At 30.0% G+C, this 16,457-nt stretch overlaps 1 protein-coding gene across 1 annotated transcript; it reads left to right on the forward strand.

The window, feature by feature from the left end:
- The first annotated feature begins 2,932 nt into the window (after positions 1-2,932).
- Mlc2 (myosin regulatory light chain 2) lies at positions 2,933-16,114 on the forward strand. Its single transcript, XM_076388891.1, has 5 exons — positions 2,933-3,090; positions 9,097-9,327; positions 9,596-9,779; positions 11,205-11,277; positions 15,633-16,114. The coding sequence occupies exons 1-5, from the start codon at positions 3,088-3,090 to the stop codon at positions 15,784-15,786; spliced, it is 645 nt and encodes a 214-aa protein (XP_076245006.1). The 5' UTR covers positions 2,933-3,087; the 3' UTR covers positions 15,787-16,114.
- The last annotated feature ends 343 nt before the right edge of the window (positions 16,115-16,457 follow it).

The raw sequence follows: 16,457 nt of genomic DNA on the forward strand, positions 1-16,457 counted from the left end.
CATCCTTAATGTCAAAATAATTATTATTTGTAACTATAAATAATGTTTTAGAATGAATACAAGATGCATAACAGCAATTTAAATCGGAGTGTGATTTGTAAATGTACTTTTCCGCGCGGGCTGCGTACATGCATAGGTACTCAAAGGTCAGAGTGAGAAAAAATGTCCTAATTCTGTCTTTTTTCTGACATACGATACTTCAGTAGCACACAAAAAGATTTACGGCTCGTTGCTGTAAGGACCTTTTGAGTAGTTCGACAAGAGGACCCTCGCTAAGCAAGTGGCAGGGATAGTCGCGTGCCTTTTCCGGGGATTGAAACTCAGGTGTTTTACGGAACAGTATTGTATATTACATGTGTTCTAACTACATTCATTCTGGCTTATGAGAACCCGCAAAATTCAAACATCAAGTACAACACGTGTCACTTGAACAAAATGTTTGCGTTTACATTTTTAAGGTTTCAGAAAAATACACTCACATACATATACACGGGCTCATTCTCACACATATACACTAGGTGCTGCCCTACAATGACGTTTCTAAGGAGAGAACGAGTAAAACAATATTTATAATTTAGAATTTTGAACGTCAAAAGCTCAGGATATACTTGATTAGGCAAATCCAAAATGCAAAACATCGACAAGACAGGTCCCAGTCGACGTAAAAGACAAAAATAAAATAGGATCCAAAAGTTCCTGTTCGGCATATAACAGTGTAAAATAACATGTATAAGTTTTATAAACTTTGACATTTCAAGTAATTGAGAAGAAAACTTATAAGTGGTACAAAAAAGGTTAATTTAAAGAAAAGTTAAATAAGACACTTGGAATTATTTGAAAATTAATATTTACTCTAGTTCAAAATTGACAACAACTGTAATTTATTTAACAACTAGGATTTTTAGTAAATGTTAATTCACTTCTGAAATTATTATCTAATACATCTGCGAGATGAAAGAACAAAATACGAAAAACAAAATAAAAACTTACAATTATATATATTTCTACGGAAAAGGAATCAATTTTTTATACACAGGCTGCAACTGTTGATCGAAACCACGAAAGAAATGAATTGGAGGGTCTCTCACTAACCGGCCCGTTAAAGGGAAATCATTCGTCACATAGCACACTGGCGCAGTACGACTTAAGTATTTACTTATTGTTCGACAGCAATGATTAAATTGGAATTAGTATAGTACAAAGTAGTAGTAACGAAATTAATAAGAATAATATTAAAGTAATAATAGTAAAAATATAGTAAAATTATGTATTATTAGAAAATTCGTAAAATACTTTTAACATTTTACAGGAAAATACGATGATCGTACAAATAATAATGATAGTAGTAATAATAATAATATTTTCTGGTCGACAGTCCGATATACAAGTTAAACAGAGGCAGATAGTGAGGTACTGGTACTTAATATCATCCCCATCGTCTAAGTCGACTTTTGTCAAGTCGACCTTAGAATTAGTCATAGTCTAGGCCTAGGCGCGCATGACCAATAATTGGTTAACGACAATTTTGTCGATTCTAAAGGTCGATTATAAACTTAACAGAATTTTATATATTAACCGTTTTCTTATTTATTAAATAGAAAAAGAAGGATTGTTCAAAAACAAAATTGTCATTCATCGATTGTCAGTCATGTGCTCCTAGGTATGTATAAATAGCACAAAACTTTTTGTAATACTTAATAGCCTTAAGTAATATTCAAGTAGCTTCTAAAAATGTATGAATTAGTGAATCAATATGTAAATATTCGTTTCTTGTTGGTAACAGAATTCGAAGAAAGACATTTTACAACGATAGAAAAAAATGTACGGTGTACCTACGGTTCTCTCATTTCAAATTACTAGACGAACTTCTTGCAGAATTGAAGTAAATCACATAAAATAATAGGTACCTATATTTGTAGATATATTAATGGATGTACAAAAATTTAGTTGTATTTTAATTATTTTGTATATTGTTTTTCGTAATTATAAGTTGTACAATATATTAATATATATTCGATAAAAGTTACACAAAGTTTCACTGTTAATAAATATAACAAATTGTTTAATAACTTTCATTTGTAATTAAAAACTTTGAAAAGATATACTTAATATACCAGACACTAATAACACGGTTTATATTTATTAAATACAATTTGTCACGTGTATTCCACATATTTTTTGTGTATTAGAATGATATTACCTTTCCGCAATGTGTTTATTAATGAAACTTAGTATATATTAAGAACTAGCATTGTTTATTTGAGAATGTGTTGTATATAAGTAAAGAAATACTGAGGTACATGTACCAAAGATTTGATGATACATCCAAAATACACTGATGTTTTCTGCTCTCAAATGTCGGTCGGTTATTTATGGCAACCACGTGGTTCAGGCTTTACTGAAGAAACCGGAAATCGAGGCGGAACTAACAAATGAACGTTAATCATACACGTTATAAGATATTGTGTTTTCAGTCATTAATTTTTATATTGTTTACCAGTTCACAATGTATGCTTTGCTACGTTTACTGTAAAAAAAGCGGTATATATTTACAACAATTTTAATTTAGCTATTTTTTAAAAGTTTATTTTATAGATGCTTTAAATGTTGTTAAGCAACTTTGACAATTTATTACTGGAAAGTAACACCACCAGATTACATATATTATAACGCATTAACTGAGTAAGATCACTTCCTCTTTTCTCGCTGCATATGCCAAACCATAGGAGGTAGAAGATTGAGTTTATTGAACAACTGTCTTTCTCTAGGATACCCTTGATCTCATATTGTCGTTCCGGAAAGTGAACATTCGCTGCGAAAAAGGGCTGTAAGACATCATCGTTCGCACAATCCTCAGCACACTGTTTTAGTCGAAACATCGAAAGGGTTGCTATTTTGAGTTGGCTCGCACTAAATATGGTCAGATAGGCGTTGGCGTTGTACCCGGGCAAGGCACCCCTGCTCAAGCACCAACCACATAGTGGGGGAGATCCACCAAAAGTTACTTAGACAAGTTCACCTCTATGACTTGGACAGTTGGTTCGTTGTGACCATCTCGTACCATCCTCTAACAGACCAACTGTAGACATGGTAAGTAGGTGCCGAACACGCCGCGATACCATTGTGACTTCAGCTTCAGACGATTAGGAAATACGTGCAAAATCTTCTTGGACGACATTTCATCTAAAAAGTGGAATATTGCGAAAGAATAAACGATGTTATATACAATATATGTGATTAGTGGTGAAAGGACGATCGACCGGTTGTATGAGGGTAAAATTCAAAGAAGTCGATGAAATTACTTAAACTGTGTTCGGGTTGTACGATAAGTGATGACTTTGTTAAAACTTGCGACAAACTGTGCTAATATAGTGTAGATAGTGGTTTTTCCAAGACCTATGACCGTTGGCTACATCATAGTTGGATATTATTACATATGTATTTTGAACCATGTATTCCAATATTTTTTATAAATGAATTTAGGTGAAATTAGAATTGAATTAACGTTCATTAGAATCAAGGAGTCAACTTACAGACACTTAAAGATTACTTATTAAAAATACGTTTTGAATTTGTTTTGTAACAAACCTTTAAAATTTACAAATAGTTAAACAATACGATGATTATTTATTCTGCATCTGAGAAAGCCTGTTTTTTATAAAGTATTTGGCTAAGCTTAAGTGTTTTCGGGTTCTCATCGTTAACTTCTTCGTAGATTCAAGTTTAATTAAATGTTATTCGTTATACAGTGTGACTCAATATGTCTAACTTCCTCAAAGATATCACTAAAATAAGAAAATTACGTAACTACAGTAACTCGAGAGGCCGCATGAAAGAAACGATCTATATATGTCTTGGCTTCTTTTCAGTTATACCAAGCACGATAAAATGGTTGTATTTTTAGCTTTCACGAGCAACGCCTTCCAAATTTTCTCCGAAGCTATTTAAACTAACCTGCCATTAGTGAAATATTAGATAATTGCTATTATATCACAATCTTCCTGACACAGTTACATCTTTTTCTCACATAATTAATGTTTCAATTGAAGTTCACAATTATATCACGTGAAACAATTATTTTATCTTAAATTTACTTCTTCGATTATTGCTATGCTATGCGGAATTATAATTATGCAGTTAGATACGTATAAGTAGTCGTAACATTTTTTAATTTTACATCCTAATTCAATTTAATAATGTACGAAATATTATGAAAAGACTTTTGCATGAATAATATTTAATTTATAGTAAACTCATGCAATGCATAATATTATTTATTCAGAATAACAAATGGCGTAAAGAAAAATAATAAAATATCAATTGTCATGTTAGGACATATTTTAGAGACCTGCTTCGACTTACAAATATTCATTCTCAAAAATTTGATTACTATTAATTGAAATACAATACAAAAAGAGCTTGATCCAATACCATGGTGTATAAATTGTAAGATTCAATAACTGTATGTGAACAGTATTTCGACCAGTTTTCTATCTCCTTCTCAAGTTTCCACATTCCATACGTACATATATTTGAAACTTGATCGTACCAATTCTCTGTTATATAGTTGGCTCCAAAATATTCTGCTTTGCTATTAATAACGTATTGTCAATATAAGTATTATAATAGAATTATTTCCACATCTACGATTTATTTTACAAGTGTTTAATTGTGTATAATCGATCAAATTAGTGATACATTTGTACTAATATCACACGATATTTTTTACTGAATATACGTGTGGTGCAATCCAATTCATTAAGTCGGCTAACGGATGTTTTGATATACATATATGTACCCGTCAAGTCTACCTGTTCAAGACCACACTATAATTGAACCGTTTTTTATACACACTTCCTGGACAAAAGATGCCTTCTTAATTTGATTCTTAAAATGAAAATATTTATCGATATGTTTATGAGATTGATTATAAAGACTAAAAAAGGCAGCAGTTTCGTTTGAAATAAGAATTCCTGAAAAAGGAAAAAATCGGTCGGACAACTGATAACGTGATGCACCACTTTTGGTTTTTGTACAGAAAATTTATTTATAGTATAAATTATTGTGACTAATTTTCTGTTGTTTAATATTACTTACTTATGCATTTTGAAATATCAAATGTTACTTTAAGCGAGAACATAAATGTTAACCATTATTTGTCAAAATTTTAGATAAAATTCAGTGGAAAGTTAGTCTTAATATTTCCTACAAAACTTCATATAAAACTTTGTAAATAATGATTTTAGTAGAAATTGATTCCGATGAATGATACTTACATCGTTTTTAAAATATTAAAGTTCTTTATAATAAAAATTGTAGATAATATTGAAATAAATTCAGTCATGATATGAAATATGATCCTCAAACAACTTTAATAAGAAATATTGTTTGATAATTTATTATTTGAACATTTGCGAAGCTGGGTGAATAGTCCATAGGTTTCTGGATTGAAAGAGTTGTAAAACAAAAACTATTCTGACATTAACTTTTTTCTTAAGTATATTCTTTCATAACTTAAATGCAATTAGTACAAATAATTTTCATTGTTACCTTATTTATCTTACTTTTTTTATTTGGCAAACATATTGCTTCACATTCGGATCAAATCGGATCTTTAGATAGAGGGTGTAAAATAACAGATGGCAGAAAATTTAAGGATTAATTCTAAATGTTGAACTAGGACGAAAATTCTAAATTGAGACTAACGATATTATATTGGAGTCTTCATTTAATAATTATAAGTGTTTAATTTTCAACTAACGGCTATTGGGTCCAAACAGATCCAGACATAATTTTCTGTACGAACGGTTCGTCGTTTGAGGGTTAAAGAAGACAATGGATAATATCCACTGACTTAGGGTCCCACAATCAGTTTTTACTATAATTATGCGAAGCTCTCACTAAACTGTTGCACCAGTCAACCTGGAAGGTAGCTATTAGGATCTGAAACACTTCACATCATTTCGTGCATGACTCAAATCACAAAACCTTTAAAAAGTTTTAATAAAACTAAATAAGGTAATTATATAGAAAAGGGATCGCCCCACTGATTTCCATGACCTTGAAATATAAGGTCATCATTCTGAATAACTTTTCGCTATATTAATTTCTGATATATTTATAAAAAAAACTGTTGGTACTGTTGCATTGAAATCTGCCTATACGAACACGTCCATATGGCAGCGCCAGCGTACGTGTAACCCTATAGCCGCTGCTTTACTACTTCTATAAGCACATCGTGGTGAATGTTCTTTTGCTTATTTTTTAAAAAAAATGTCAAATTTAAATTCTGCTTATACGTAAGCTTTTATTTAAATAATTACCGAAGTATTAATAAATATTGCTTTAGGGGAAATTTAAAACTTCACCGCATGGACAAGGGAGGGGCTCCAGATCAACTCTGACTCGTCTTTTTTCCCCAATTAAAAGAATATTGAAATGCTGTGGTCATACAACTGAACCTTCACGAAATGTTCATTTCACACTTTCCATGATGTTTGTCTACGTTTCATGAGCTAGCGATATTTTTATATTCTTCTATTTGCAAAAGAAAAACGGATCAGGGCTAAGCCCTTTAATAAGGCAAAGCTCCTTTCCCACCCATGTGTTGAAGTTTTAAACTTCCTCAAAGGTAATATTTGCTAACATTTATGTAATTGTTTTTACGTATAAGCAAAACTTAAATTTGAAGTTTTCTTAAAAAAATGTGCGAAAATACATTTTCTCGAGCTTCGTCGATTTATTTCTCATCTTTCTAACTTTAGCGTAACTAAAAAACAAAGTAGGTTTGTATTAAACCTAGTCTAAACTTATCTCAAATGTTCAAAAGACAATATGGATATTGAAAATATTTTTCAGTATATTTTAAAAATTAAAGTCAAGTAGCAGGTATATGTACAAGGAAAAGTTGTTCAGAATGATGACCTTGATAACATATTTCAAGGTTATCGAAATTGATGTGGCGGCCCCTTTTTTATATAATTACTATACAATGAAAATAATATTTAAAGTTGTACATTTATTCTGTTTCGTTTATAAATAATAATATTTCCCGTCTTAGAAAACATTCTTTTGCAGGGTACTGAAGTCACTACATAGCACTTTTCATGCTAAAGAATTAGAATGTCTATAAATAAATAACTGTCTTCTATATCTGGACCTCAGAGTGTATCAAGTCCACTGTTTCCGTGTGACTTATTTAATTAATACACTTTGACACTGGGTTCCAGATATAAGTTTTTAACTAATCTATTGACCAAAAACTGTATGTATTATTTGAGTCATGCTGACATCCTTCGTAGCTAAAAAATGTCTAAACGGATGTATTACCATTAAATGTGTTCGTTTCGAATGAGGTGATTTCAATATGTGATAAATTTGAAGTATCGTTGCGTACATCAAATTACTTTTTATGATTCTGAAATATTTATATATTATTTCTTTTAATTTTATAACTGAAGTGTTATTACTCTTTTTTTAAAATCAGATATGTAATTGTTTCATTGACACTATAACAATAGAAATTGATACATATATTACATGATTTATGAAATTGATATAGGTATGTACATGACAATTCTATGCTGGTAATAGTATTTAGCGATTTGTTAAGTTTTAGGTCAATTTTATCAATTTTTGAATTGTTATAATTAATAAATAAAAGCTTTACTGCAATTTCGTTATTTTTCATTTCTGTCTTATTTAGACATCTAGAATCTAGAACAAGTTTGTATTTTTTGTATCTTAAATTTCGTTCCGTGAATATTGATTTTCTTTAAATTTTTAAAAATTTAGTATCTTCTTAAATTTCTTTAAAAATCATTTGGAAGTCGTATTGTAAAAAAAATTGATTTTCATTAAAAATATTCAAAATGATTTAACAAACAAAGATTAATTGTGCATTATATGGTCTCCTTTAATCTAGGATGAGTTATAAATTTATTTCAAAACAATTTATAATATATAATCTTTCTTGAAACAGTGAAATGAGAAAAACACTGATAACTGATATTCTGTATAACAGAAACTGAAAAGTTTTCATTTCACTGTAATCTTCGTATAAACTAAGATAAACTTTAGAAAATCATATTCCAGTTAATATAATTACAATGTTTCATAGTCTTACAGAGAAAAAGATTTATACTATTAACCGCGGAATACTTGTAGAAGTACGTGATAGTACTTAATGAAAATACTTGATAAGCATGTCTTCACGTAAAATTGGAATTTCATTTATATTATGAACTTTGAATGATTTTAATATTTTAGAATTTCCAGTTAACGATGGAATAGTTTACGAACGGGTTGTTTAATAATCTATGTGTATTAGGAATTTTCATTTCCTTTTACGAGTTATACTGCGTAATTGAGATAGTATCTGTTTGTGTATACTTGTAGTATTTGTATTACACATTCTTTCTCACGAAATAAAAACGCTTAGTAAAAATAAAATAAAACAATTATTAACAAATCAAACTAAAGAAATTCTGCATAATATAAGTACCAATACCAACAGAAGCAACCAAAAATCATTCCGTGCAATGTAATATATTAGTAGAAAAAAATTAAGTAGAACACATTATAAAATAAATGTAAAAAAAATTATAGAAGTAACACTCTGTCACACAATAAAATGAAAGTTTAAAACAACAGACTTAACACAAAAAATATTTTTATATTTTAATGTTTAAAAAATCTAGATTCGATGCTTTTTAGCCATTAGGTTACTGATTATCACTAAACGGCAAGAAAAACAGAATGTTAAATAACTTTTATGTACTTAAAAAGACATATACATGTATGAAGAAATAAATCTAATTATCAATAAAATAACCTTTTGCTTTAGTAATATTTTCTGACCTATTTACTAACAATTTTGTAGTTTGTTTAAAAAGTGTACTCAATCAGAAATGTATAAAATATGTAAAGACAGTCGGAAATTTATAGTTGGAATTAGAAGGATAATGTAAAAGGAAAGAATGAACTTTTACATGCACGAATGTACACACTATAACTTAATAAAAGTATGTTGCAAATATACTGAATTGTAAAACTAGTATAATACTAAGTACTATAATATGTTATAATTAATTTTAGGCGGATAAGGAAAAGAAGAAGAAGACTAAAAAGAAGGAAGAGGCAGCACCAGCTCCTCCTCCACCTGAACCGGAACCAGCTCCAGTGGAAGAAAAGCCAGCAACTCCTGCTAGTACACCCAAAGATTCTGGCTCGACTAGAGCAAGTAGTCGCGGTAGTCGTAAAGCTAAACGCACTGGATCCAGTGTGTTCTCTATGTTTACTCAGAAGCAGGTTGCTGAATTTAAAGAGGTATGTTTAAAGTAAGATTTCAATTACATATAAGTAATCATTTGAAAAATACTATAGATAAGTTAATTATAATGTAACATACGCACTTTTAATATTAAACATTTAATGAGTACGTATGACTTTTAGAATCTACGATCACAAGTTTTTAATCGTAATCATAATCATTATCAACTAATGGATTTTAAGAACTTATTGGCATATACTTGATCCATAGGTTTTTTATCGTATAAACAAATATATTTGATTTCAATTGAATTCTTTTTTCCAGGCATTCCAGCTTATGGATGCGGATAAAGACGGTATAATTGGAAAGAACGACCTCCGTGCGACTTTTGATTCTGTTGGTAAACTTATTACTGACAAAGAGCTTGACGATATGTTGAATGAAGCAGCTGGGCCAATTAACTTCACTCAGTTACTTAATTTGTTTGCAACTCGCATGTCGGGATCAGGTATGTATCGTACTAAATACAATTTTTCTTGTACAATAGCATGATAAAAACCTACGATAACATTTATAACTATACATTATAATTAAACACATATAAAAAAAAATTAGAAATTATTTTGTAAACGAAAACTTATTATTGAAAACGGCGTTTCAAAGGCAAACTGAACTCTTTGAAGACTAAGGAGACCAAAGGAGATTCAAAAGGTTCTCGTAGAAAAATACGTGTCAATTCTTCCTGAATATTTCAGGGAAGAAGACAAAGTTTTCTTTGAAACACTCAGAATGACATTTACATATATATGTACATGTGATTAACGTCATCAGCATTTGCTCAGCATTTACTGATGACAGCGGTACGAAACAAAAAATTGTGCGAATCATTATCAATCATTTCTCCGTAAGTGTTCATTGAGAGAGCGGGAGCAAAAGTAACATTTTTTACATTTGATCTAGCTGCCAATTACCTTTTAAAGATATAAAAACAAAATGTGTGCCTTAAGAAAGTATGTTTATTGGTCTATCATTTGACCTACATTTTAGCTTCATGTGATAAGCAGTCAAAAAGCTCTGTCTGTTTTCCACAGTTACTGTCATTATTACTTTTTTCCTGGAGGATAGGGACAAAAGTAACACTAATTAGAATATTTTATTATAAACAATGATAGAACCATATATTTAAATAAACACATAAGTAACGATACAAAAAATATATTATAAATAACGAAAGATAAAAAGCATAACCAACTTGGAATGTACATTTCTTTAATATCGTGTGTTAATTTAATAGTACTTTTCATTTACTCCAAATTACAATTATAATAGGTGTAATGAATATCGTTTATTGTGCAGTCTTCATGGGACCAATTTTTACAATTTAATTATTGGATCCACTTCTTTCTTTGAATAGCTTTCACTGAAGGGTTCTAAACAAACTAGACATAGATAGTCATTGTTATGTGAAGAATCCTATCGTGTATGCTATTTTGCTGGATTTGCTTCATTGTTTCCTTGTTAATATGTATACATTGGACTTTTATGTAGACAAAAAAAGTAATATGCTACTTTCGTCCCCATAGTCGCGTGTTACTTTTGTCCTTACCTATGTTTTTTAAAATAAAAATGTTATACCTTATAAACTACAAAAGACTTATTCAAAATAAATCCAAGAACTGATAAAAACATTATGTAAGAATGTTCTAGTAGATGGTTAGCTCAATATTTATATTCTAGTTATGAATATTAACAAAAAAACCAAAAGAGTCGAAACAATGTAACTAAGCCAAAAGCGAACCATGTCACAAAAAAATGTCACGTTGTGTGTTAAGAAGTCATGTGTCAAAATGTTAAATATTCAATAGCTACTAAAAAAAAGAAGAGTTTAGCAACATTAATACGAAATCACTCTTATTAATCTTTATCATTTTAGGTACGGATGACGATGAAACCGTGATTGCTGCCTTTAATACCTTTGATGACAATGGTAAAATCGATGGCGAAAGGTGAGTTCTAATAGCGATTTCTAATTTGTATGCTATTACAGCTATATTATTATCATTCACATTTCCTTTTTACAAGATATCTAATTTAAATTAAATGTCTATGATTTAACAAGTACAATCTAAATCAGATAAACTTTGCTGATAACTGTATCTGAGACATTTAAAATTACAATTATAAAAGTACGTATATATATGTATATATATATATATATATACACACTCAGTTCAGACGAATCTGGTCGCACCGACACTTGCTATCTCTTTCTTATATAGTAACCATTGAATAAGAGACAGCAAGAGAGTGAGAGAGCGAGAGAATACGACTAGATCGTTCAGTTGGCCGTACTATTTATACTATTTATACTATGTATACTATTTATAGTATTTATACGTATACTATCCAAGAATGTATTTGGGACGAAACGCACTGGAACGTCTTCCAGAAATTTTTCTAAATATTATAACAATCAAAAGTCATAAATATTGAACAAATATTCTTATCTTTGAGTTATTTATTTTTACAATTGGAAAAAATATAGATAATTATTTATAGTCATCATGTTTTATGTTGATGCTTCGTATTAAATGAAAAAGTTTGGGCCAAAATTTTGCAAAACCGTAAGTTCAAGCTATGTTTACACTGAGGCAGCCATGTTTGAACAAAATTTTATCGTCTTTGTTAGTTATAACATGTAACTTAAAAACGAATTAAATTTTTCATTGTCGTGTGTCTAGAACTTATATTCCAAAAGTGTTCTAGGTTTTTCTTATTTTTAGAAGCGACAAAACGTTGCGTAGACATAGCTTAACGCGTTAAGGAGTGGGGTGACATATGACCGTATGCATGCAGCTCTTCAGATTTTAGCTTCCTCGTGATGTCATATCGCATTAATAGTCTGGAACTTGTGAATCGATGAGCGTTTCGGTACTATTTTTTTAGGAACATACTCCTGATACTATCAGAAGTCTGTTATATTATCCATATTGCATGGTATCTATGTACCTACACATACATATGTATTAGATCCGAAAAAGTAGATTTAGAAATTTTCAGTCATGATATCAGCATAGGGGTAAAGACGAACATTCTTCGATAATATTATGACATAATTTGCTTATCATTTTTATATTATAAAATTTTAAATGCCTTATGTTGTACATAATTCCTTTGCAAATAGGCAAATACTTCAACACTCGCACAGTCTTAATTATCGCGCTCAATATTCACACATTACTTAAGAAAGGTAAGGAGATTAAAAACATTAGTAATGCTGAACTCTTTTGGGCTTTTAAATTGTTAAACACAATTGTATATGTACGAGTAATAAAGGATTTGCCTATGTAGAGGAACGGTTCATCTTACTATGGAAGTAATTGTATACATTTTCGGCTAATAGTTAGGTCGTTCGAATACTATAGTAATTAACTTCATAAAACAAAAAGAAAAGAAAAATAACAAAACGCTAAATAAAAGTGACATATCGAGTAAAGCAAATTAATTACGATATGCTTATAATTTGGTCCATGAGATGTTGAATTCTTTATTAACAAGGGGAGATCACGACCTGAACAACCGATTTTTAAATAAGAAATATAAGAAATAAAATATATAAATTTTAAATGAGAAATATAAACAAATTCTAGAATATTAGATATTTATGGTTGGCCTTTTTTATAAAAAAAGTTTATAAGGATAAATATATGTCGAAATTATTGGATTGAGAAATTTGAAACTTTCATGACTAGGTGACATATAATTTACGCTGTTGTGGCATATTCCTGAAAGCCGAATTGACTTCGTTCTTTTTATAAATTGTAAGTCTTAATCAAACAAATCAAAAACATTAATGTGATAATGCTCTATGATTAGCAATTTAACCGAATACTTAAGCTTTTGAAATTTTTTTTTACTTACAATAAAGTAAAAAGAATTTTTCAATAGGCTTAGTAGCTGCAGGTCAAGTTCACTACTTTACAACAGGAGTATTTGAGTTTGAATTTGAATCTCGTGAGAAGCGTTTCTTCGACATTCGTACATTTTTTTATTTTGCATCATTATGTATATTATATTAAATTATATTTTTCGAATACTCCAAAGTAAAGCAAATGAAACTGTTCTTGTTATCAGAGTACTATTTCTGCAGAATCATATACTGTTTCTTGTTAATTTGTTGTTAATAGTAGGTATATTTACACAAATATATATATAAGATGTACAGGGTGCCTATTGGAATACGATCTAAGTAAAAATGTTATATCTACACATCGAAGTAAGGTACATCCATTGAGTTTTTCCTATTAAGTTTGTGAGCGTTGTAACTTTTTATTGATACATAGTTGCAGCGAATGAGTTGTGTTACAAAGTGTTACAGGGTATTTATTAGCATATGAAAGTAGTAAAAATTCAAATAAAACACAAAGCAATGGCTCTACTTATTATTTATTAAATATTTGTAACATTTAGTGACATATTTTCAAAATGGTCACTTTCGTTTATCAGACAGAATTCCACTCTTCTTGTAAATGACTCAAAAATATTTTTTATACGAGATTGTTTTATTCCTTTAAAGTGCTACGCATTGCTTCTTGCAGCTCTTCCTTTATTTCTCGACTGTTTTTGTAAACTTTGTCCTTTAAATAGACCAAAAAAAATTGTTATAACTAATAACTTAAGTCGGGTGAATATGATGGCCGTTCTAATTCATCGTTAGCAAATTTAGGATAACCTAAACAGATTACACTCCACTTGCATACTTTATGGATACACTTAAATACGTAGTGGTATGTAAAATGGTGAAATATCTCATCATAGCAAACATGTATTCCAATGTATCCATAAAGTATACAGGCAGAGAGTAATTCGCTTAGGTTACCCTAAATTTGCAAGTGAAGAATTAGAATGATTACCATATTTACTCTTTTTAAACCCTCATGATCTTTTCCTTTCGGATTATTAAAAAGACAAAGCTTACAAAAACGGTCGAGAAATAAAGGAAGAGTTGCAAGATGCAATGTTGCATTTTAAGCCTAACAATAAGCACACAGTTGCAGACAATTGGTGACCGACAATTGTGTCAGTTTCAAGCCCTTAGATTAAAGGTCGATTATGAATCACACACTTTTTTTATGAATCAGTAGGTGTGTCCTTTGGCTAAAAGGAATAAAACAATTTCTTATAACAAACGTTTTTGAGTCACTTACAAGAAGAGTGGAATTCTGTCCGATAAATGAAAGTGACCATTTTGAAAATATGTCATTAAATATTACTAAAATTCAATAAATAACAAGAAGTAGAGCCATTGCTCTGTGTTTTATTTGAATTTTTACTTCTTTCATATACCAATAAATACCCTGTAACACTTTGTAATACAACTTATTCGCTGCGACTATGCATCAATAAAAAGTTACAACGCTCACAAACTTGATAGAAAAAACTCGATGGATGTACCTTACTTCGATGTGTCGATATAACGTTTTTACGTAGGTCATATTCCAATGAACAAACAAAGGTGATTACTATAAATATACGTGTTAGATGTTTATTTAATGTCGAAGCGGAAAAGAAGGTATGAATAGCGAATTCCTCCCCAAACAAAACTAGAGGAAATAATTTTAAAGAAATGATATTGTATTAACATAATTAAACACAGAAATAGAAGTATGAAACTGAAGAAGTACATCCTATGGTATTTGAATTCAGTACTCTTATTTTGAAATAGAAAACTCGAACTGTGGTTACTGAGCCAGTTGAGAACTTCTTTTACTTTACTGCGATTAAGGGCGTGTATTGTGACAAAAAATTTAAGTTTTTAGTTAAATTACTAGTCGTGTAATACTATTGCTTAAATCTTTTTGAGTTGCTTCATTAAGATTTACAATTTACAAAGTTAGTCCTACAATTTCAACATGTCTATTTTTAAAGACATTTTTCATAGAAATAGCCAACCGTAAAAAATATAATATACTCGAAATTGTTTATACTTATTAACCCTACAGTTTTAGTCCGGTTTTGCCTAAAAATTGCTCGTCTAGATCGTGATCTTTGCTTGGAAAAACTTAAACTTCATCAAAGTGGCTCCAGAAATATATTATGTACGTAAATTCTTTATCATATGAAAATGTGATGATTAATTACGTGCTTCGAGTAAAATTGAAATTTTTACAAAAAGCAAAGTTAATCACTTTGGCTTCTGAAAAATTTTTCTATATATAGTTTTTTTCAACGTTTTTTCTAGGATAATACCCGTTTCCGTTGCTATCACATATAAATCCGATTTATGTGATTAAACTACATTTAAGTTTATTGTTATAACTATTTCAACTATTAACATAAAAATTACAACTTTTTAATACAGATTAAGGCACGCTTTGATGACTTATGGTGACAAATTTACTGCAAAGGAAGTCGACGAAGCGTACGACAATATGTATATTGACGACAAAGGTTTCATTGATACGCAAAGTCTTATTGCAATGCTGACTGGTGCAGGCGACGAAGAAGAGGAATAATATTAAATGATCTTTAACATGAAACAAATTTTCTGTTAAACCTATGTTTATTGAAATCGAAGTCTCGTATTAGCGTCAGGCACGCCTGGTATACTTCCAAATGACGAAAAAAGGCGAAAAAGCAATAATCATTCCCTTTTCTTTGTTCTTCCATAGTAGAAGTTGTTTTTTTAAGGGAAGTGTATTCAATAATAGAAGCCTGTTATAGAACTTCAAGAAATCTAAAAATATATTTTTGGGTGTAGAACAGCGTATCTGTCGATAAACGAGGCTTCGAATATCCATATTATTGTTCATATAATAAAAGTACTTTAAAACTCTATAATAACAGTTTTTGTTTAACTCACCACTATCATTATAAATATTGCAAAATATAATAAATAATTTGCCCTTGCTCGGGGATCGTCCAATAAAATTACTGTTGGATAATTAGATTTAGTCCTGATTCGTAAAGGACAAAATGCACTATTTATGCATACTTTTCAAATCGAAGTCCGAATCTTAGTTTTAGGCAGTGATTAAGGATTAAGCTAAAGGCTTAGGCTCTCATCTCCCCACCAAAAACAGATAATATACACAGTGTGTCTGAACATCACGGTATAACTCTAAGGTGTGATTCTAAACACCAAAATAAGACGAAAATCTAGAATAACGATTTTGCGTTTAAGGCT

The sequence above is a fragment of the Calliopsis andreniformis genome, chromosome 12, assembly GCF_051401765.1.
Source record: "Calliopsis andreniformis isolate RMS-2024a chromosome 12, iyCalAndr_principal, whole genome shotgun sequence".
NCBI lineage: Eukaryota > Metazoa > Arthropoda > Insecta > Hymenoptera > Andrenidae > Calliopsis > Calliopsis andreniformis.

Coding starts and splice junctions, on each gene's coding strand:
- Mlc2 (XM_076388891.1), top strand. Junction 9,780..11,204: donor AACTCGCATGTCGGGATCAG/GTATGTATCGTA, acceptor TTATCATTTTAG/GTACGGATGACGATGAAACC. Junction 11,278..15,632: donor GGTAAAATCGATGGCGAAAG/GTGAGTTCTAAT, acceptor TTTTTAATACAG/ATTAAGGCACGCTTTGATGA.